This window comes from Pipistrellus hanaki (assembly GCF_964339955.1).
Source record: "Pipistrellus hanaki genome assembly, chromosome: 16".
NCBI classification, from domain to species: domain Eukaryota; kingdom Metazoa; phylum Chordata; class Mammalia; order Chiroptera; family Vespertilionidae; genus Pipistrellus; species Pipistrellus hanaki.
In genome coordinates, this window is record NC_140518.1 from 7,390,662 (window position 1) to 7,412,498 (window position 21,837).

A 21,837-nucleotide genomic window follows, 5' to 3' on the forward strand; every position below is an offset into this window, starting at 1 on the left:
CTGGTTGCCTTGGTAACCTCCTCTCCGGGCAGGATTTGGGATTGTCGGTTAGGAAGGGGGAAGAACTGGCAAGTGTAGAGAGTGTGGGGGCTAAAAATAAAAGGGGCAGAGAGAATTCTAGAAACTGGAAGCTTTGGGAGCAGGACCCCAGGATCCCTCCGACTGCTCAATGACATCAGGCAGAGAGTAAGTTCAAGACTTAAATCAGGGAGGAAAGCAGCCATGGTTCTCCTTGAACAGCAGTGGTACTTATCCCACTGCACACCGGAATCCAGGGGAGCTTTTCAAAAATACTGTGAGCCCTGGCTGATTTGGCTCAGTGGATAAGAGTGTTGGCCTGCGGACTGAAGGGTCCTGGGTTCGATTCTGGTCAAGGACATAAGCCCTGGTTGCAAGCTCGATCCCCACTAAGGGGTCAGCAGGCAGCAGCCAATCAACGATTCTCATTATTGATGTTTTTCTCTCTCTCCCTCTCTGAAATCAATAAAAATATATTTTAAAAAATACTGAGAGGGAGCCAAGATCTGTGGTATTTTTTTAAAATGTATTTTTATTGATTTCAAACAGGAAGGGAGAGGATGAGAGGAACATCAAGGATGAGAATCATTGATCGGCTGCTTCCTGCACACCCCACTGGGGATGGAGCCCGCAACCGAAATTCCTGACCAGGAAGCAACCGTGACCTCCTAGTTCATAGGTTGATGCTCAACCACTGAGCCACAATGTTGAACTGTGGTATTTTTAAAAAAAGATCCCCAAGTAATTAAAATAGGCAGGATTGAAAATTACTGCCCCGGAGGGACACCCCAACCCAAGTGGGCTGCAGATACTGACTGGGATTCTTTATCTTTCACCCACAGGATAGCAGACGTGTGTGCTGACCCAAGGGGTGGAGGGCACCTATGGTCTATCACGGAAGAAAATGAGGGAAAGAGGGTGGTATAATTAACTGTGAGGAGATGCAGGCAAAAAGCCCATGGACTTCCAAGAAGGGTATGAGCAAAGGCTACCTAAGGCCCATTCTGTCTGCCCTTACACTCCTCCTTTCTCGCCACGGAGAGGCAGGCTGGAAGGACGGAGAACCTGGGGGCTTTGCTGAGCTTGAGTTTCTTCTCGCTGAGCTGGTTACCAGGGCAACAGAGAGCAATGGGATTTGAAGAAGCAAGAGGCAAGGGTGAGGGGGAAGTATCTTAAACCGCTCATTCCTCCTGCCAGTAACCACCCCCAAGGCTGCCTGGCACTATTTACACGACCCCACATCAGGCCCAGAAATACCCATCACCCTATGGGGAAGAAGGGAAGCAAACGGTTATGATTTGAAGAGGAATGGGGACAGAGGTGAGGAAAGTCATGGTGGAGGGGGAGTTCCAACTGTCATTAAGTTGTGCCATGATGTCCTTGCCCCCAGTGCACAAGGATTTGTGCGACTCAAGAACAGATCCTGCCAGCTCCGTATTAAATTCAACTGCTCCCCCACATTGTGGATAGCTTCTGTAGTAAACTTCCACCACACCCAGGATCTGGAGAAAACAGTCAACTCAAAGGTAGGAACTGCCCTGTGTTCATCACAGGCCAAGTGGCAAAGGTAACTGGCAGCATGAGCCACAGCTAGAGGTCTTTCAATTGCCCCTCCACGCTGCCTGTGTGAAGATTAACGGGAACCTCTTTCTTAGACGGTGGTCTTTGATACTTCAGTGTCAGCTGGACTCTTTACTTTTCAGGAAGAAAGCTAGCGGAACCTCAGCTCTTCTAGGACTTGGTACAGTTGTACTGCCATTTGGCACATTATCCTGGGAAACTTACTTGCCAAACACAAAGGCAGGCCTAAGGGATATGACTTTCACATAGGTATGCAGCATCTCACTAATTTTTGTCCCTGACACTTCCAAACTGCAGGGTATCCTGGAGTCCATGTGGCAATATGGTTTGGAAAGATAACTGGTGGGGAGTAGACACACTTGTGGCTTCACAGGGGGTCCTCACCTGAGTGGGCTTCCATTTCACAAGTTTGAGCCGGCTCAAGTTGTGACTGACTGGGGGATTAAGAAGTCATCTTCCCTCCCTCTCAAATCAAAATGAATGCAAAAAAGCCAAGTTTACAGTCTAAATTTTATTATCTTCAAGTCACAATACTGATCACAAATGTGTACCCTTTAAAACAGTAACAACGACAACAAGAAATTCTTGCAACGAAACACAGCGGACCAACATAGACAACTGTCACAGTGTCTTAAGGTCTGGCAATCTGGGCATGCTGCCCACGGGCTTGAGGAGACATCTTCAGGTTTAAGGCAAAGGGAACAGCCTACCAAAAGGCACAACCAACAGCTCCCCTGGAAAAACCTCTTAGATTTCTCTTCCTTAAGGGTTACAGCTTGAGTGCCTCTCCTCCCTCCCACACACTATGGACTCAAGAGTGGGCAGGCCAGCTGCTTAAGAGAAGGAATACAAACAGTGACTACTTGGGGAGAGACACAGCTGCCACCTTCTCCCTCAAGTTCCACAGAAGGACAGAGACAGTGGCCAAGGTACCCTTGGCAGACACAGTGCTGCAATAATAGGAATCGCTTCCGCAGAGGCAGCGGAAAGTGGTTCAGTGCCATGGACAGGGAGGAAAGGAGCCCTTGCTGCAGAAGTGATGGCTTCCTTAGGCCTTAGGCCCAGGTGCAGTACCTTCTGCTTGCAAGGACAGGAGAACTCGAGGAAAATAAGGTAGTAACACGTAAAACACTTGCAGTATAAAGGACAGGACAGACAGATTGCTGGATAGTATTTGCCTCTAGAGCAGCAGTTCTCAACTTGTGGGTTGCGACCCCTTTGGGGGTCGAATGACCCTTTCACAGGGGTCGCCTAAGACCATCAGAAAACAGGTATTTACATTACGATTCATAACAGTAGCGAATTACAGTAATGAAGTAGCAAGAAAAACAATTTTATGGTTGGGGGTCACCACAACATGAGCAACTGTATTAAAGGGTCGAGGCATTAGGAAGGCTGAGAACCACTGCTCTAGAGAGATGCATTGGTCCACAGCAATTGGAAAAGGAGTGTATTAGGAGGGATGGAAAGAAGCAGGTCCTTATACCACTTACCTCAAAGACTGAGCCCTAAGGACTGTGAACACACATCCCTAAAGGGCAAAGGCGCCCACTCCACCCTCCCTTTCTCACAGAAGCATCTGATTTGCCATCTCTCCCCACTGTAGACTCTATCCTCAGTAGAGGCCTGAAGACTAGGAGACTCCTGATGGAGACTCAGGCTCCTAAAAAACGAAACAAGAAGGGCTCCTACCATACACTTTGAGTTAGAGAAGTTAAGAGACTCCAAGTATATAATGAAGTCCAACCAAGTGAAAGGCCAGATGGCGGTAGATTTGGCGGGAAAAGACTAGCTGGCAATTCTCAATTATCTGCATTGTAGGAAAGAACCAAAAGGGAACCAGAGGAGCCAGCAAACTAGGAAAATGAACTTGTCTCATTTAAAGGCAGAGAAAGAGGGAAAAGTGAGAGAGGGAGAGAGGGGGAGGGAGATAAAAAGAAAACAAACAGGAAGGAGCTTCCCTGGGAGAAGACATTTGAATTTCCCAGGACAAAGTGAAGAAGAGCCAAAAACCTGGGTTTCTAGACGGAGACTAGGTGTGGGCTGTCTGATCTCTGCTCCTCTGAGCACACTAACTCCAGCAGAGAGTGGAGACAGTCGGAAGTCCACTTGTTTCTCCCTGTCTCTAACAGAGCCTGTCCTCAGAGGAAGCCAGGGTCCTCCTCATTCAGCTGCTGTGGTAGGAGCCTCCCTTTATCTCTGAAGCCCTCCTGGTGGTAGGCAGCCAGCTGTATTTCTCTTCTTTCCTGGGTTCTCACCTCTGCTGTTCTGACAGGAGTGGGGAAAAGGGAAGAACCACCAAGGTGTTAGTGGGCCTTCTGGGTATTTACAGGTTGCTTTCAAAAAGCCACATTCCAAATGTGTTTTGAAGTAATATCCCCCCCCCAAAAAAAACAAAACCCTTATAGCCTTTTTCCTCCATGACCTTTAGAATTGGCTCTAACTGTAACATCTTAAATTTGCTTTTTAATATATACTTTTTTATTTTTCAATTAGGCCTTACATTCAATATTATTTTGTATTTCAGATGTTCAGCATAGTGGTTAAACAATCATATACTTGACACAGTGTTTCCCCCGATATTTCCAGTACCCACCTGGTACCACACAGTTATTACAATATTAGTGACTATATTCCCTATGCTATACTTTACATTCCCCATGACTACTTTATAACTGTCAATTTGTACCCCTCCCCTCTGGTGACCATCAGTCTGTTCTCTGTTGTCTATGCGTCCATTTCAACTTGGTTTGTTAGTTCATTTTGTTCTTAAGATTCCATGTAAAAGTGAAATCATATGGTATTTGTCTTTCTCTTTGTGACTTATTTCACTTAGCATAATACCCTGTAGATCCATCCACACTGTCGCAAATGGTAAGATTTTATTCTTTTTTTTTTTTTTTTCATGGCGGAGGTAACACCTCAAATTTAATTTCCTTAATAGAAAATACCCTCCTGCATTTTTTCCTTGCAGCTTCCCAAATGAAATTCTGCCACGTTAATAATGTTTTCTATTTCAACTCTGTTCAATGCAAGCTCAAAACAAAGACAAGTGAATTTTGGGATTTCTTTAAGCCTCCTCCCATGATAACCCATGTTACAACTTAATTAATTAGGCGACTGTTAAACAAGTAATCATGAGCGTTAGTTTTAAGAATGTTTTATGAGAGTCACAGTAAGTTGTGCACTTACTTTTATATCATGTTAGATTTAAAATATTCAGAAATTCATATTAACTGGAACCCCTGCTTACAACCTGAAATAATAAAGTTAGAATCTATTATCAGGTCATTAAAAAAAGACAAGAAAAAAAAGAGGGGGGCAATGGTAAGATATGTACACATATAATTCCTTAATAATAATAATAATAATAATAATAATAAAAAGACAACTGTTTTAATAAAAACACACCCAGAACAAAAGGGAAATCTTCTGGAGAGAAGGAAAGCCCACCGATGTAGGATGCGCCCGAAAGCCTGGGAAGCAGCTCTCATACCTCAGGCGGAGGCTTGATGGTGACGGGCTGGGGAGTCCTCCGGGGTGGGGAGGGCTTCGGCTGCACCTGCTGCTGGGCGGGGTTATAGTAAGTCACTCCTCCGTATACCTGTGATGGGGCCTGGACACCCCACAAGCCAGAAGAGAAAGTTAGGAATTAATCCAAACTGCGATGAACAGAAAACACCAAACATTATTCAGGCGCAAAAACAAAAGGATTACAGAATTTATAATTTTTTAAATCTCTAAGCTGCACCCCTTAAAAATAAAATGAATATTTATTTCTGTCTTATTATGCCTAATTATGCTCCGGTTCCTATTTCTTCAAAGTACTGCCCAGCTTTCTCTAATTCCTACCATCAGTTGACAAATGGAAGAGGCTGAGCTCAGTGGTGATATTAGATACCAGATGGTTTCAACTTATGGAGAGTTAAGCAGCACAGGGAGAGATAGGGCTGGTAAACAGAATAGTTTCTTTATGCTGTTAAATAAATGGCCACCTAAGACATACTAAAACACTTAAATGAAACACCACTAAAGAAATGGAAGAGCCGAAGCCGGTTTGGCTCAATGGTAGAGCATCAGTCTGCAGACTGAAAGGTCCCAGGTTCGATTCCGGTCAAGGGCATGTACATTGGTTGCGGGCACATCTCTGGTAGGGGGTGTGCAAGGGGCAGCTGGTCGATGTTTCTCTCATTGACGTCTCTAGCTCTCTATCTCTCTCCCTTCCTCTCTGTAAAAAATAAATAAAAATATATTTAAAAAAAAAGAAAAAGAAAAGAAATGGAAGAGCCCTAGCTGGTTTGGCTAAGTGAATAGAGGGTTGGCCTGCAGAATGAGGATTCCAGGTTCGATTCTGGTTAAGAACACATGCCCAGGTTGTGGGCTTGATCCCCAGTAGGAGACATACAGGAAGGAGGCAGCCAATCAGTGATTCTCATTATTATTATTTTTTAAAATATATTTTATTGATTTTATACAGAGAGGAATTGAGAGGGATAGAGAGCTAGAAACGTCAATGAGAGAGAAACATCGATCAGCTGCCTCTTGCATCCCCCCACTGGGGATGTGCCCGCAACCAAGGTATGTGCCCTTGACCAGAATTGAACCCGGGACCTTTCAGTTCACAGGCCAACGCTCAATCCACTGAGCCAAACCGGTTTTGGCATGATTCTCATTACTGATGTTTCTCTCTCTCCCTCTCCCTTGTTCTCTGAAGTCAATAAAAATTTTTAAAATAAATTAAAAAATGGGCCAGGACCGGTTTGGCTCAATGGATAGAGCGTCGGCTTGGGGACTGAAGGGTCCCGGGTTCGATTCCGGTCAAGGGCATGTACCTTGATTGCGGGCATATCCCCAGTAGGGGGTGTGCAAGAGGCAGCTGATCGATGACACTCTCTCATCGATGTTTCTAACTCTCTCTCTCTCTCCCTTCCTCTCTGTATAAAATCAATAAAATATATTAAAAAAAAAAAATTAAATTAAAAAATGGAAGAGAATAGTAAACAGATGATGGGCATTACATAAGCTGCATTTCCAGGTGCTGACCACTAAGAGGCATCCGGGCATCATATGTAAATCAGTGGCATTGAACTATTCTCTCCAATTTCTTGAGCATTCTCCACATACCACAATCCTGTCTGATTTAAAGGATGTGTACCTATAAAAATCTGTTCATTAGCCATCTCACCTGTGTATTAGGATACAGATGAGGAGGTGGTGGGGGAGGCAGCGCTCCTGGAGCATAAGGGTAGCTGGGATTACCAAAGTTCATGACGCCTGGAGCAGAAAAGTAAGTAGGAGCAAGCAACTGCTGAGGCGGAGGCTGTCCTGGAGACATGGACACTGGTGTAGGATAGAGGCCCGGATTGGGCAGAGGCGCCGGTGTCTGATGGGGATGTAAACCTGAACAAGGAGAGGAAAACAAATTAAAACAGAAAATGGCCAGTTCCAGCATAGTCAGGCTCGGGATAGAAGTCCTCAGGATGGACCTATGAGCTTTGTTGCCCAAGTAGGCAGAGTGGCCAGCCTCAGAGGCAAGCAGCACTGAGCTCAGAAGGATGGGGTCTGTAAAACCCCCAACACACATGCTCATGTACAGGAAGCACACAGGCTAGGTGCAATGCTTACCTGGGTGGGGAAGGTGCATTTCTGGCTGCACAATCATGCCCTGAGGAGGCAGTGGGGCAGGGCTGTCTCCATGGGTATAGATTGGTCCCTGGAACTGCACTGTAAAACATCACATTGGGATTCTCATAAACTCTCATTCTTCCTATCACATGGACAAGTCTGCCCATCTCCCAAACCCTTTAAGAGATGTTCTCAATTTTCCATGTGAAGAAAACACCAACAGATAATGACAACCACTGTGACAGGTCAGAAAGAAAGGCAGAAGGCAGGAGGTTGGTCTATTTAGTTTGCTTCACCAAGCCAAAATAGGTACCCCAACCTTAAGAAAAGAGCTCACATGGATCATAGTAATGTCCCTCCATGATACTGATATGCACGGGAGGGGCAGGGGGCTCCGGCACAGGTCTCTGCCGCTGAGATGAATAGCGTTTGGCTCGCCCACCCTGGACACCCTGAAATAAAGAAATAGGCCTGAGCAGACGACTCGCATTCAAGTCCCCACCCTCCTTAAGTGGGACTTTGTATATGACATATGTTTAAAAATGAATTGAAAAATCAGTAAAAAACATCAAGACTTGAACCTAAACTCTCTACATTTCTGGAGACCCAAATTAAACAAAACACAGGTGCCCAGACGGCAGAACTCGGTGGTTGAGCATCAACCTATGAACCAGGTCTCAGGTCGATTCACGTTAGGACTCATGCCCAGGTTGTGGGCTCAATCCCCAGTGTGGGGGTGCAGGAGGCAGCTAATCAAGAATTCTCTAAACAAAGATGTTTCTATCTCTCTCTTCTTCTCCCTTCCTCTCTGAAATCAATAAAAATTTATTTTAAAAATAATAAAATAAAATTTTTTTTTAAATAATAAAATAAACAAAACATAGGAAATTGATTGGAAAAGTGATTTCAAAAGAATTCCCCGCTCCCTCCTCCATCTGCCCTTTTCCCCTTCTGTACCATTTCTTCCAGCCGGTTAAACTGAGGTGGAGGTCCTGCTCCCATGTGTATGTGGTTGTGCATACCTGTAACACACCAAAAAAGTCACTGCTGCAGAGCAGACAGACGTGCAACTCAAACATACCATCAAGAAAATAAAGTATCGTAAATGGCTTTCTGCTTATAATCTACCGCAGTGATCTGCAAACTGTGGCTCGCGAGTCACATGCGGCTCTTTGGCCCCTTGAGTGTGGCTCTTCCACAAAATACCACGTGCAACTGAAACTTCATGGCCCATGCGCAGAAGTCGGTTTTAGGCTCTCAAAAGAAATTTCAAGCATTGTACTGTTGATATTTGGCTCTGATGACTAATGAGTTTGCCAACAACTGATCTACCGGAATCCCTTTTAAACTATATCTGCTTCCTGTCAATACCAGCATTTGGATATTTGCCCCCAGTGACCATTACCTTAATACAGCAATCAAGCCGTTAACATTTTTAAAAATTACTTCAGTGAGAAAATACAAGTTCAAAATTTCCCCACCAAATACTGCCCTGCACAGAATCACTGGGAGATTACAATAAGCACATCACATTAAAAAAATATATTAGCTCCAGGGTTTCTGAACAACTGGAAAGTGAGGCATGTTTATAACCTACGCTAGCCACCCAGGTCTGGCTTGGAAGCTTGGGAAGAGATTCCCTTCTGGCTGAAAATGACTCAGACCAACAACAAAAAAGATTACATAGTAGAGACTGTTTTCCAATGATTTTTTCTCCCAAATGATGATAAGGTATCAGTGGAAGGGTATACTTCTTGACCCAAAGATCAACTCCAGATGCAGTTGAGATGACACTGGTTTTTGCTGTTCAAAAACCATGCACACCAGAGAAGGATGCTGAAACTCTCAGGCTACATGAGGATTTCCAATCTTTGAGTTCAAATCTGATTTCAGAAACTAGGGAAAAGATTCTTTGATCTATCTGGTTGGAGGAAGACAAAGGATGGGCAAAATGGGTGGTAGTTGGGACCTAGTCTCTAGAATTGTGCTGTCCAATACAATACCACATGAGGCTATTTAAATTTCAATGTTTAAAATGAAAAGTTCAGTCACCCAGACCTGGCCACATTTTAAGGATTCAAAAGCACCATTGTGCCATGGCTCAGTGATTGAGAGTCAGCCCAGGAACCAGGAGGTTATGGTTTGATTCCCAGCCAGGGCACATGCCCAAGTTGCAGGCTCAATCCCTAGTGTGAGGTATGCAGAAGGCAGCCAATCAATGATTCTCTTTCATCATTGATGTTGCTTTCTCTCTCTCCCTCTCCCTTCCTTTGAAATCATTAAAAAATAAATTTAAAAAAACATATGCATGCACCATCATTACAGAAAGTTCTTTTAGGTAGCCTCTAGAACAGTAGTTCTCAACCTTTCTAATGCCACGACCCTTTAATACAGTTCATGTTGTGGTGACCCTTAACCATAAAATTATTATTTTTTTAAAACATATTTTATTGATTTTTCACAGAGAGGGAGATAGCCAGAAACATCAATGAGAGAGTCATCAATCAGCCTCCTGTACACCCCCTACTGGGGATGTGCCCGCAACCAAGGACATGCCCTTGACCAGAATCGAACCCGGGACCTTTCAGTCCACAGGCCAACGCTCTATCCATTGAGCCAAACCAGTTTCGGCCATAAAATTATTTTTGTTGCTATTTCATAGCTGTAATTTTGCTATTGTTAATGGATCATAATGTAAATATTTGTGTTTTCCGAGGGTCTTAGGCTCTATCTACAGCAGCAGTTCTCAACCTGTGGATTGCGACCCACAGGTTGAGAACCGCTATCCTGTTTCCCCGAAAATAAGACAGAGTCTTATATTAATTTTTTCTCCCAAAGTTGCGCTAGGTCTTATTTTCAGAGGATGTCTTATTTTCGGGGAAACACGGTAGTAAGATCACCTAAGACCATCGGCAAACACAGATATTTACATTATGATTCATTAACAGTAGCAAAATTACAGTTATGAAGTAGCAAAGAAAACAATTTATGGTTGGGAGTCATCACAACATGAACTGTATTAAAGGGTCACGGCATTAGAAAGGTTGAGAACCACTGCTCTAGAGAGACTTTCTTTTCAAAGAGATTAAAAGATTCCCATCCAAATTCAAATGAATAACTTTCTGCCTTCAAACTTTAGCCATTAGCTCAGCTCAAATAATAAAAACACTGCCTTCTGGTCCCAGGTTCGATTCCTGTCAGGGGCATGTGCATTGGTTGCGGGCGCATCCCCGGTGGGGGGTGTGCAGGAGGCAGCTGGCCGATGTTTCTCTCTCATCAACGTTTCTAGCTCTCTGTCTCTCTCCCTTCCTCTCTGTTAAAGATCAATAGAATATATGAAAAACAAACAAACAAAAAAAAAACTGCCTTCTTCTTCCACTATTCTACAGAGTGGTAAAGGATTCTGCACCTAGGAATTCATTCCCCCCCGCCCCCCTTTGCCCCCTATCCTCACCCAGGATGTTTAGAGGGAGAGAGGAAGGGAGAGAAAGGAGGGAGGGAGGGAAAGAGAGAGAGAGACAGACAGAGAGAGAGGCACATCAATGTGAGAGAAACATCAATTGGTTGCCTCCTATATGCACCCTGACAGGGGATGGAACCCACAACCTAGGAATGTACCCTGACCAGGAATCAAACCCACCACCTTTAGGTGTATGGGACAACACTCCAACCTACTGAGCTCACCAGCCCAGGCCAGGAACTCATTATTGGTTAACAGTAGGCAACAGATAAAACTGCTATGAGGTCCTTGGATGAATATATACAGGAATACATCTGTTTTTTGCAGTTAATGAAAACACAGATATTCGTCAGACACCACACCCCTGAAATTAAGTCCAATGTCCTAAACCCAGAGTTGTAAAGGGGTGGTGGTGAGGGTTGGTGGTGGGGGATCATCTGGTTACTAACCCTAAGGTACCTACCCCGAAGTTCGCGTGGTGGCAGGAATGAAGGTTGCCCTGGATTCCAATTCTGCTCTGTTATACTCAATTGTGCCACATCTTGCTCAAGTCCACTTGTAGCAGAATCCACTGGAGCCTCCCAGTTCCCAGCCTTAGCAGGTGAAGGAGGAGTAGTTTCTGGAACTTGAGGGGTGGGGGTCAGCCCTTCAGGTAGAGGCGGCATCTCCTCTGCAATCTTGACTGCATCTCCAGCTTTGGTTCTGGTTCTTCTTACACGGGAATAGGACTTCTTCTCAATAGGTCTGTCAGGGGGCGGGGGTGCAGTGTCAGGAGCAGAAACAGGAGCTGGTGTCTCTGAGGCCACCTCTTCCTTCTCAGGACTGCCAAGCACTGGAGCATCTTCTTCTGGAGACAGATCCCGCATTGGGGTCTGCTCCAGGCGCCGTGACCGGTAACTACTCTCATGTTTAACAGTCTCACCAGACCGGCCACCATGCTGTCCGCCAGTCTCCACAGGCCTGAATCCAGCACGACCTTCCTTGAAGCCCCCAGATCGAGAGTAGTTCCTAGGGGCAGACATGCGACCGGTCCCTGCAGCTTTCCTGTTGACAAATGTCCTTGGTGGGAGGGTCCCCCCGGGACCCTGGTGGCGATGGGACTTGTTTGGCCGCTCACCAACCCAGTTTGGATCTCTTTGTGGAGGACTCCCAAACCTGAACAAATGAGATAAAGAAGTCTTACACTGAAAGTCAGGAAGATGTCCCATATTCCTCACCCATTCAATTATTTGCTGGAATGGTATTTTAAAAGCCGAGTCCTTTCTACAATATCAATAATCTAGGCTCCAAAATTTCCTCACCTGGGTTTCCGGATTCTTCGGGGTTTGATGTCATCAGGATCGTGAGCTGAACGGATGTCATACCCGTAAAGAGCAATGAGCTCCTGGCGGGACTTCGGGGCCTGCTCATCTTCCCGGAACTTGTCATGTTCCCAGCGACCCTCATCCTTCCACAGCTTCCGCTGACGCCCCTTGGGTCTGGATAAAACCAGGAAAAAGTGTCTTAGGTTGGCAGAATCTGTCAAGTAAAGATGTTCATGAAACAAACAGGGGTGGGCATGGAATCAGAAGCAGCTTGTAGTCTTTCCCTCTTTCCAGATTTAAAGCAGGCCTCCCAAAAGCAAGAGTGAAGCAGTACCTCAGGGCTTGCTGGGCTCAAATGCAACAGGAACAGAAATAAAGGTTTCACTTCAAACTACTCAGCACCTAGGAAATACCTTTACTATACGGCAGCCTATGCAAGTGCTTCATATCCCACAGGCCTCGAGCTCGGATTAGGGAAGGCAAGTGGAGGGTAGGTGTGGATCCTAGTTGCCGCACCAAGAGTTACCAAATATTCTAAGCTTCACCTTCCTCATTTGTAAAGAGGTAATACTTACCTTAAAAACGTTGTGAATGCCGGTAAAGCACTCCAGCAAAGGGCCTAGCATACAGTAAACACTGAATCTATATACTACAGTAACAGCGGCTGTTACCTGACTTCCTCCTCCTGAGTTTGCCCTCGAAGATCATGCTCAAAGAAGAGCCCTTTCCGGGGTATGTATGCAGGGTTCTTCCGATCTTCGTCGTCATCCAAATGCTTGGAGACTTTGTTCTCCACAGGCTCTGTGCTCTCCTGGGGGACAAAGGGCTCCTTACTCCTCTAACGCGGAAAGCCCCTCTTCCAGCCCCAAAACGGAGGCCTTTGCTGGGTACTGACCTGCCCATCCCCGCTCTGCCGCTCTCCCGTCACAGTGCCTTTGGAGTCCGGCTTTTCTTCTCCCTTCTCTTCTTTTGCTGAAGAATTAGCAGCATCATTGGCTTCTGATTTCAGCTCCACTTTGGAGTTTTCCTCTTCACTGTACTCCCCTTCTTCACCCTGAAAAAAGTTTTCCTGTCATCTGTGGAGAAAAGATCTGAAAGGTACTTAAAAAAAAAAAAAAATCCTCATCAGAGGATGTTTTTCATTGACTCCAGAAGGAAGGGGAAAAACATCCATCGGTTGCCTGCTTACATGCTCCAACTGACCAATGATCAAACCAGCAACCTAGCTATGTGTCCCAATTGGAGTGAACCCACAACCTTTTTTGGTGTATGGGACAACACTCCAACCAGGGCTGAAAGGTGCATTTTATTTATTAAAATGTATCTTATTGATTTTTTACAGAGAGGAAGGGAGAGGGATAGAGAGTTAAAAACACAGATGAAAGAGAAACATCAGTCAGCTGCCCCCTGCACAACCCCTACTGGGGATGTGCCCACAACCAAGGTATATGCCCTTGACCAGAATCGAACCTGGGACCTTGTAGTACCCTACAAGAATCGAACCTGTAGGCCGATGCTCTATCCACTGAGCCAAACCAGATAGGGCTGAAAGGTGCATTTTAAAGTTTTCCATTCTTTAGGAAAACATTTTCTAACAAACTTAAAAATTAAAAGCATCCCTAGCCAGTTTTGCTCAGTAGATAGAGCGTCGGCCTGCAAAGTGAAGGGTCCCGGATTCTGGGTCTGACCTGAGCCTGAACCACACCCTTTTGTAACTAGACCCAGGCTGGCCTCAGGAATCTGATCAGAGACTCACTGTCAGTTTCCTGATGAGGCAAGATGCTCTAAGTTCTTGCCCTTTCTTCAAAGAGAGCTGAATCAGCCTGATCAGTCCAAACAAGCCAATTAATTCCTCTTCCCCATTCTTCTCTGTTCAGCATCTGGGCATTTTGGCCTTTAATATCTGGGATTAGATTTTCAGAAAGGTGGTACTGGTATGAAACCCACAGAACTGAGGAAGACTGCTTAATCCTACCTGCACTAAGCCTTTATCCATAGCTTTTTAACAACCAAATACCCTTGATTCCTTCCATTTTCCCTCAACCATAAGAAGTTTTCCCTCCTCTTGAAATGGGGATAGGTGTGTGGGAATCATTCACTTCTTTCCTTGATCCTAGGTTCCAAGCAGGTTCTGAAGCAAAAATTGCAAGAATCTTGCTTGGTGCTTTATGGGACCTTAACTAATATCTCTCTCTCTCCCCCTCCCTCTCTCTCTCTCTTTCTCTCTCACACACACACACTCTGAATTTAAACATCTTAAAATAGTATCATGATTAATAAGGGAACTTCGTTTTATGCTCCACCTCCTCTAGTCTGGTAGAATGTCAAATGAGACAACTAATTTTGTTTCCAGGCAGGGCAGGAAGACACAATGGCATAGTGCTGAGGAGATGCCAGATTAGTCAAAGTCTGATCTAACTGAAGCCAAAGTGCTCTCCAGGGTCACACCGTTTTGACTCAGAGCTAACATCAAACCCTTTTCCAGAGACAAACTCCCCACTGCTGACTCCACTTCAGAGAGCACTCTCCCCACTCAAATGCCTAACTCTCCTCTAACTCAATCGCTTTTTTAGCAAAATTCTCACTGCGGTGGTGTTAGCTCATTCGCCACTCCACGCATTTCAGAGTAAGAGGGGGGTTCTTCCTTGTTCTCAATGTCTCTTCCAGATCCAACTCCTCCAGCCTCATTTTAAACTCCTGCTCCCCTGGGGGCGCCTATCACCTGCCTACACCTCCGTGCCTCTGCCTAGGCCCGCCCTGTCATTAACTTTAATACTTTAGCAATGAGTTCACAGTCTTCACCTCCACTTCAGCCAACCATTTCCACGGCCACACTACAGACCAGCCTTACCTGTGAGTGAAACAAGGATTTCAATGGAAAGCACCCTTGCCCTAGCTGGGTTAGCTCAGTGGATAGAGGGTTAGTCTGCGGACTGAAAATTCCCAGGTTGGATTCCAATCAAGGGCACATGCCCAGGTTGCAGGCTCAATCCCCAGTAGGGGGTGTGCAGGAGGCAGCCAATCAATGATTCTCTATCATCGATATTTCTCTCTCCCCTCTTCCTTCCTCTCTGAAATCAATTAAAAAAAAAAAAAAGTACCCTCACAGGATGATCTGATCGTAAGTTACTAACTGGACAGGTCATGGTGGGTGTAACGCCTCAGGCTTATAACTTCTTCAGTAAAAGGTGTATCTTTGCCTTAAGTAAGCCCTGTCCATTGTTTCTGTACTTGTAGGTTAATACACCTTTAAATAAGCAACCACCCTCAAAAGAGCACATAATCTTGTTAACTATCCTGTAATCCAACCCTCATTGCTTTTCCCCACCTCCATGTAATCTTCCTTACATTCACTCCTTAATTTCAAATGCATAAAATAATCAATAAAACTGTTATTCTCCGGAGCATTTGAGATCTTGCTCCCTGTGTTATGTCACCAGTTTGGCTCCAATACACGCTCACAAATTCTCTACAGGTTGAATATTTTGTCAACACCTGGAATTGTTATGCAGTTTTTAAAGTAAACCTGCTTTACTTTTTAAATCCTAAATTTAAATACCCTAGACTTTGATCAAAACTGCCACTTACTTCACCCCATACACAAAAATTAACTCAAAATGGATCAAAAACCTGAATATAAGAGCTAAAATGATAAAATTCTTAGAAGAAAACATAATGGTTAAGCCCTGGCCAGGTAGCTCAGCTGCGTAGTATCAACCGGCTATACCAAGGTTTCGGGTTCAATTCCCAGTCAGAGCACATACAAGAATCAATCAATGAATGCATAAGTAAGTGAAACAACAAATAATAAATAATAATTAAAGAAACAAACATGGGGCTAATCTTGATGACTTTGGGTCTGGCATGGATTCAGCAAAGGCTTCTTAGGTATGACACCAACAGCACAAGCAACAAAAGAAAAAACATACTGAACGTCAAAACCCTCAGCTGTGTGTTCAGTGGTTAGAGTACTGGCCTGCAAAATGAAGGGTCATGGGTTTGATTCCAGGGCAAGGGCGTGTACCTGGGTTAAAGGTTCGATCCCTAGCCCAGCAAGGGCAGGTGTGGGGTCAACCAATCAATGTGTTTCTCTCACATCAATGTTTCTTTCTCTCTCTCCTCCTCCCTTCCACTCTCTCCAAAACCAATAAAAACAAATTAAAAAAAAAAAAGACAGAGTATCTGAATAGCACTTTCTCTAAGAAAGTATGCAAATTAGCTGATATGCACAAGAAAAAATGCTCAACATCATTAGTCATCAGGAAAATGCAAACTGAAATGAGATACCATGTCATATCTACTAAGATGGCTGGAATAAAAAAATCAAGACAATACAAGTGCTGTCTAGCATGTGGAGAAATTAGAATTCCCATACATTGCTTTTGGGAATGTAAACTGGTGCAGCTGCTTTGGATAACAGTTTGGCTGTTCCTAAAACGATTAAACAGAGTTACCAAATGACTCAGCAATCCCAGTCATAGGTACATTCCCAAGATAAATGAAACATATTTCCACACAAAAACGTGAAATAGCAGCATTATAGCAGCATTACTCATAACAAAAAATTAGTAATAACCCAAATGTCTATCAATGGATGAATGGGTGAACAAAATGTGACCTATCCATACAACGAAATATTATTCAATCAGAAAACAGAATGAAGGTACTAATGCATGCTACAATTTACTAAAAAACTAGCTAGGTGAAAGAAGCCAGTCACACCAGTCTACATGTTATATGATTCCATTCATATGAAAGGCCAGAACAGGGAAATCTCTAGACACAGAAAGTACACTTGTGGTTGCTTAGGGGAGATGCAGATGGAGGAACTAGGGGCAGGGGTGATAACTCAATGACAGGGTTTTTTCTAAGGTGATAAAAATGTTCTAAAACTGTGGTAATGGCCACATATATCTGTAGATGCATTAAAAAACAGAATTAGCAGAAACCAGTTTGGCTCAGTGGATAGAGCGTCAGCCTGCGGACTCAAGGGTCCCGGGTTCAATCCAGTCAAGGGCATTTACCTTGGTTGCAGGCACATCCCCAGTAGGGGGTGTGCAAGAGGCAGCTGGTTGATGTTTCTCTCTCATGGACGTTTCTAGCTCTCTATCCCTCTCCCTTCCTCTCTGTGAAAAATCAATAAAATATATTTTAAAACAGCCGAAACCGGTTTGGCTCAATGGATAGAGTGTCGGCTTGGGGACTGAAGAGTCCCGGGTTCGATTCCGGTAAAGAGCATGTACCTTGATTGCGGGCATATCCCCAGTAGGCAGCTGGGGATTGCCCAGTAGGGATTGCGGGCATATCCCCAGTGCAAGAGGCAGCTGATCGATGACTCTCTCTCATCGATGTTTCTAACTCTGAATCTCTCTCCCTTCCTCTCTGTACAAAATCAATAAAATATATTAAATATATATATATATATATATATATATATATATATATATATATATTAAAACAAACAAACAAACAAAAAAACACATAGAATTAGTGTGGCTAAGTGGTTGAGTGTTGACCCATGAAGTGGTCTGATTCCCAGTCAGACCGGGAATCAAACTGTGACCTCCTGGCTCATAGTTAGAAGCTCAACCACTGAGCCACGCCGGCCAGGCTAGTCTCACTACTATTCTTTTTTTTTAATATATATTTTATTGATTTTTCACAGAGAGGAAGGGAGAGGGATAGAGAGCTAGAAACATGATGAGAGAGAAACATCGATCAGCAGCCTCTTGCACACCCCCTATCGGGGATGTGCCCACAACCAAGGTACATGCCCCTTGACCAGAATCGAAACCGAGACCCTTGAGTCCGCAGGCCGACGCTCTATCCACTGAGCCAAACCGGTTTCGGCTAGTCTCACAACTCTAACCTCTACTCTCCACCCACCTCTTCATGTCTTCCCTTCTATTTCTCAGAGAAAACAAAACAAAGAAGGGAACACGGCTTCTTCCCACACACCGTCCTTCCCACCTCTCCATAGTTACAACCGAAGATGTTTCCCGGTCACGTCCCTATTTCTCACGCGCTCAGTCAAGCACCACCATACATTGCCTACTCCCTCCTCTTTCCTTCCCTTTTACTCATTCTTTCCATCTTTAACCATACTTGAGTCTCCAACTTTAAAAAATAACCAACAAACCCTCTCTTAACCTCATAGGCTTCTTTCCAGCTACCATCTCTCTCTCTCTCTCTCTCGCCTCTCCCTTCAGAGTCAAGTTTCTTTAAAAAAATTTCTTGAAGGATTCTGAAAAAATGACAATAGCATAGTTTTTTGTGTTTTAAAAAATATATATATTTTATTGATTTTTCAGAGAGAGGAAGGGAGAGGGACAGAGAGCTAGAAACATCGACCAGCTGCCTCCTGCACACCCCCCACCAATGTGCATGCCCTTGACCGGAATCGAACCCGGGACCCCTGAGTCGGCAGACCGACGCTCTATCCACTGAGCCAAACCGGTTTCAGCTGTAGTAGCATAGTTTTTGATCTTCAAATATCCACATGAAATGAGAACTTCTAGACAACAAAATCAAAACCCTTCTAATAACACAAAAAACAAAACAAAACAAAAATAAAAAACCTAGGTTACAAGGTATCCTAAAATAAATGCACATAACAAAGTACACACACACACACAAAGAACAAAGCACCAACAGCCACAAGACCCGTACCAAATTAGCGTCAGTGCCAGAGAAAGCAGAGAGAAGTGGATCTGCAGACAGAACGCTGAGATAATCAACAGGTCTTCAATGGAAAGCAAAACTGAGAACAGGGAGCGACCAATCAACATGTCTCTCTCAATAAATCTAGCTTTTTTCATAGCAACATAATTTTTAAGTTGATAATTTTGTATGGCCCGCAAATGATGTTATAAATATCCAAATGACCCTTGTCAGAAAAAAGGTTCCCACCCCTGTTCTAAATGAACAAGACCTTTTGGGCCCTGGTAATTCAGTTGATTAGAGCAGTGGTTGGCAAACTGCGGCTCGCGAGCCACATGCGGCTCTTTGGCCCCTTGAGTTTTTAGCAAAGGGCAGCTTAGGAGTAACCTAATTAAGTTAATAACAATATACCTACATATATAGTTTAAGTTTAAAAAATTTGGCTCTCAAAAGAAATTTCAATCGTACTGTTGATATTTGGCTCTGTTGACTAACGAGTTTGCAGACCACTGGGTTAAAGCATCATCCCAATACAACAAGGTTGCAGGTTCGATCTCCAGTGAGAACACACACATGAATGAATGAATGTATGAATGATCAAAACAAATCGGTGTTTCTCTCTTTCTATAGTCAATAAATAAAACTAAAAATGTTTTTTAAAAAAACCTTATGTATCAGCTTTTCCAAAGCATAAAGAATGCAAAAGAGTAACAAGTAGGTCATGATACCTTTGAACCACAGGCATATATATACACACATGTTTTTAAAATACACTTAAATATAGACATCAAAGGAAAAAACCTATCACACTCACTTCTGAGTCTTCTGCACTTTCATAATCCGAGAGAACAGCTGAAAAGAAAACAGAAATATGTCAAGAAAAAAAAAATAACAGAAATGATTATAATTACATTTCCTGACTGCTAAATATAATTTAAATCTGATATCAACCTATGAAGTAGGTAAAATTATAGTCCCCATTTACAGATGGGAAACGGGCTCAAAGATCATACCGCTAAAACGTTATGTTCTTTGGTATTATGCTACAAAGAGACACTCTGTACCACTCTCCCCCCGCCCCGCCCCCCCCCCCCCCCCAAAAATCCCTAACATCCCGAGATGTCACCTGCTGGAAACAGGTGACCTGAGTTTTGGGGCAAAAATACCACCATGATGCTACTCACCATCGCCCTCGATGCCATCTTCACTCTCCTGAAAGAAAGAAGTCATGGGTTATGCAGTGATTTCCAGAGGGCGGAGAGCTGGAGACTCAACACAAAATAGTCAAAAAGGGAGATGAGGATGGGCACATCTTTATTTAACAAGCAGCATCGGAGGGAGGTCCGGTCTCTTCTTCGCCTTCGGCCCCGTTTGTGAATAACATTCGCTGTCAATCCGCAGCGGCTCCGCACTCCTCCCAGAAACCCCCGACCCCTCCTCTTCCCTGGGGGCTCCGGATGCAAATCGCCCCGGGATAGCCGTCCTCTACTCCAACACAATGTGCCTCGGCCTCGATCCCCGACTCTCAGCCTCCCACCATCACCTGCACACCCCGCCCCCGGCCGGCCAGCCGCCGCCCCGACCACCGCGCCCCGCCCGCGCGCACTCACACACTCAGACTCCCCGGCGCTCTTGGCCCCCCCGCTCTCCACCCGCCGCAGATGGAGGGCCCCGGCTCGGCCTCCGCGCTGGGAAGGCAGAGAGCCGCTGCCGCCGCCTCCGGTGCTACCGCTGCAGCCCCCGCCGCCCCGAGCCGGGGAGCCGCCGCTGTCTGAGCCGGAAGCACCGGACTCCTCGTCCTCTGTGTCCTGCGAAGCGCGCTGCCGCCGCCGGTCAGCCATCTTACGGAGAACGGCCGCCCGCAGCCAGTTCCTGACGTACGCCCGTCGCGGGGGCCGCCGGGAGGCTGGAAAGCTAGTCCCAGCATGCTTCGCGTGAGGCACTGACCTCCCGCTTCTCGGGGGCGGGGCGCGGGGGGCGGGCCTAGCGCGCTGCGGCACGTTTGCGGGCGAGCGGGATTACGTAATCGGTTACGTCAGGGGGCGGGGCGCGCCTTCTGACTTCCTTTCGGGCAGGCTCGGGGCGAGGGCGATCTGCGTTTGGGTAGCCTCTTTCGGCCGCTCGCCCGGCCATCTTGGGCTTCCCGAGTGGAAGGCGTCGACCTGTCACAGCTTCACTGCGGCATTAGAGCTGTTGTGGTTTATTTTTCGATTTCTTGTTTCTGCCTACGTTGGAAGCAGATCATTTTACTGAATTTGGTGAAATCACGAGCCAAGGTAAACTTCTGAAGTAGTGCCGCATCATCAGGATTGCCACCCCGTCCCATTTTAGGCTAAAGGGCGAAGGAAAAGCCATGATGTCTGCAGTGAAGCCCGAGGATTTACAGTTGCACGTTCCCTTCGTTCTCATTTCCTCTCCATTTATTCATGTATCTCTCTACCCCAGCCACCACCTCTCCCAAAGTGCAGGCTGGCATGATGCTAAGTCTTACAAGATTTTAGAACTGATTTAAAAAAGAGATGATTAGGAACCGTCATTGGTTTAATGTAGTGGCATGATTTCCTTGTTAACCAGATGAGGAAATGCTTTGATTTTAGCAAGACTGAAAAATTTTTTTGTCAGTACGAAAAAAACCCAGTATACCAGGTGGAGCAAAAGTAGGTTTACAGTTGAGTACCTACAAGTTTATTCTTGTATTACTATTTATTAGCTATTGTATTCCATACAAACAACTGTAAACCTTTTCCCCCACTAGTATTTTCTTTGGACATATACATACAAGATAGGTGAGCTAAGTTATTAGTGTACCTACAAGAATACACCTTAATATATATCAGAAAAAGGTCCCTGTGGCACAGCACAGGATTCGTTCATGTGTGATATCTTTACAAGTTATGACTAAGGATCCTGATGCTTATAAAGTTACAGGCAATATGAAACTAGAAGGCATTCTCAATGCCTTCAGAGATAGAACCAGGATCCAAACAGATCTGAACTGTAAACAAGTTGCCAAGTGTGAGAACTTGTAAATCTAGTTCCAAAAACCAACTGCCCTCGTTCAAAATGATGTATGATTTAATGTAAAAAACAAACAAACAAAAAAAACCACCACCAGCATAGCTCAGTGGTTGAGCATCAACCTATGAATCAGGTCACTGTTCAATTCTGGTCAGGATCAGGGCACAAGCC

At 44.9% G+C, this 21,837-nt stretch overlaps 1 protein-coding gene across 2 annotated transcripts; it reads right to left on the minus strand.

Annotated features, from left to right (window-relative positions):
• Positions 1-2,095: 2,095 nt before the first annotated feature.
• CASC3 (CASC3 exon junction complex subunit) lies at positions 2,096-20,552 on the minus strand. 2 transcript variants are annotated; one of them, XM_084862206.1, is made up of 14 exons: positions 20,259-20,552; positions 19,833-19,860; positions 19,463-19,500; positions 12,884-13,042; positions 12,660-12,799; positions 11,986-12,162; positions 11,148-11,839; positions 8,182-8,246; positions 7,562-7,676; positions 7,225-7,323; positions 6,785-6,999; positions 5,096-5,215; positions 4,792-4,855; positions 2,096-3,867 (listed from the first exon to the last, which is right to left on the minus strand). In XM_084862206.1, exons 1-13 carry the CDS (start codon positions 20,487-20,489, stop codon positions 4,832-4,834), a joined length of 2,103 nt encoding a protein of 700 aa, XP_084718332.1. In that variant the 5' UTR covers positions 20,490-20,552; the 3' UTR covers positions 2,096-3,867; positions 4,792-4,831. The 2 variants fall into 2 exon arrangements, with proteins under 2 accessions (XP_084718332.1, XP_084718331.1); XM_084862205.1 differs by having other exon boundaries at positions 2,096-3,862; positions 20,259-20,531.
• Between the last annotated feature and the right edge of the window lie 1,285 nt (positions 20,553-21,837).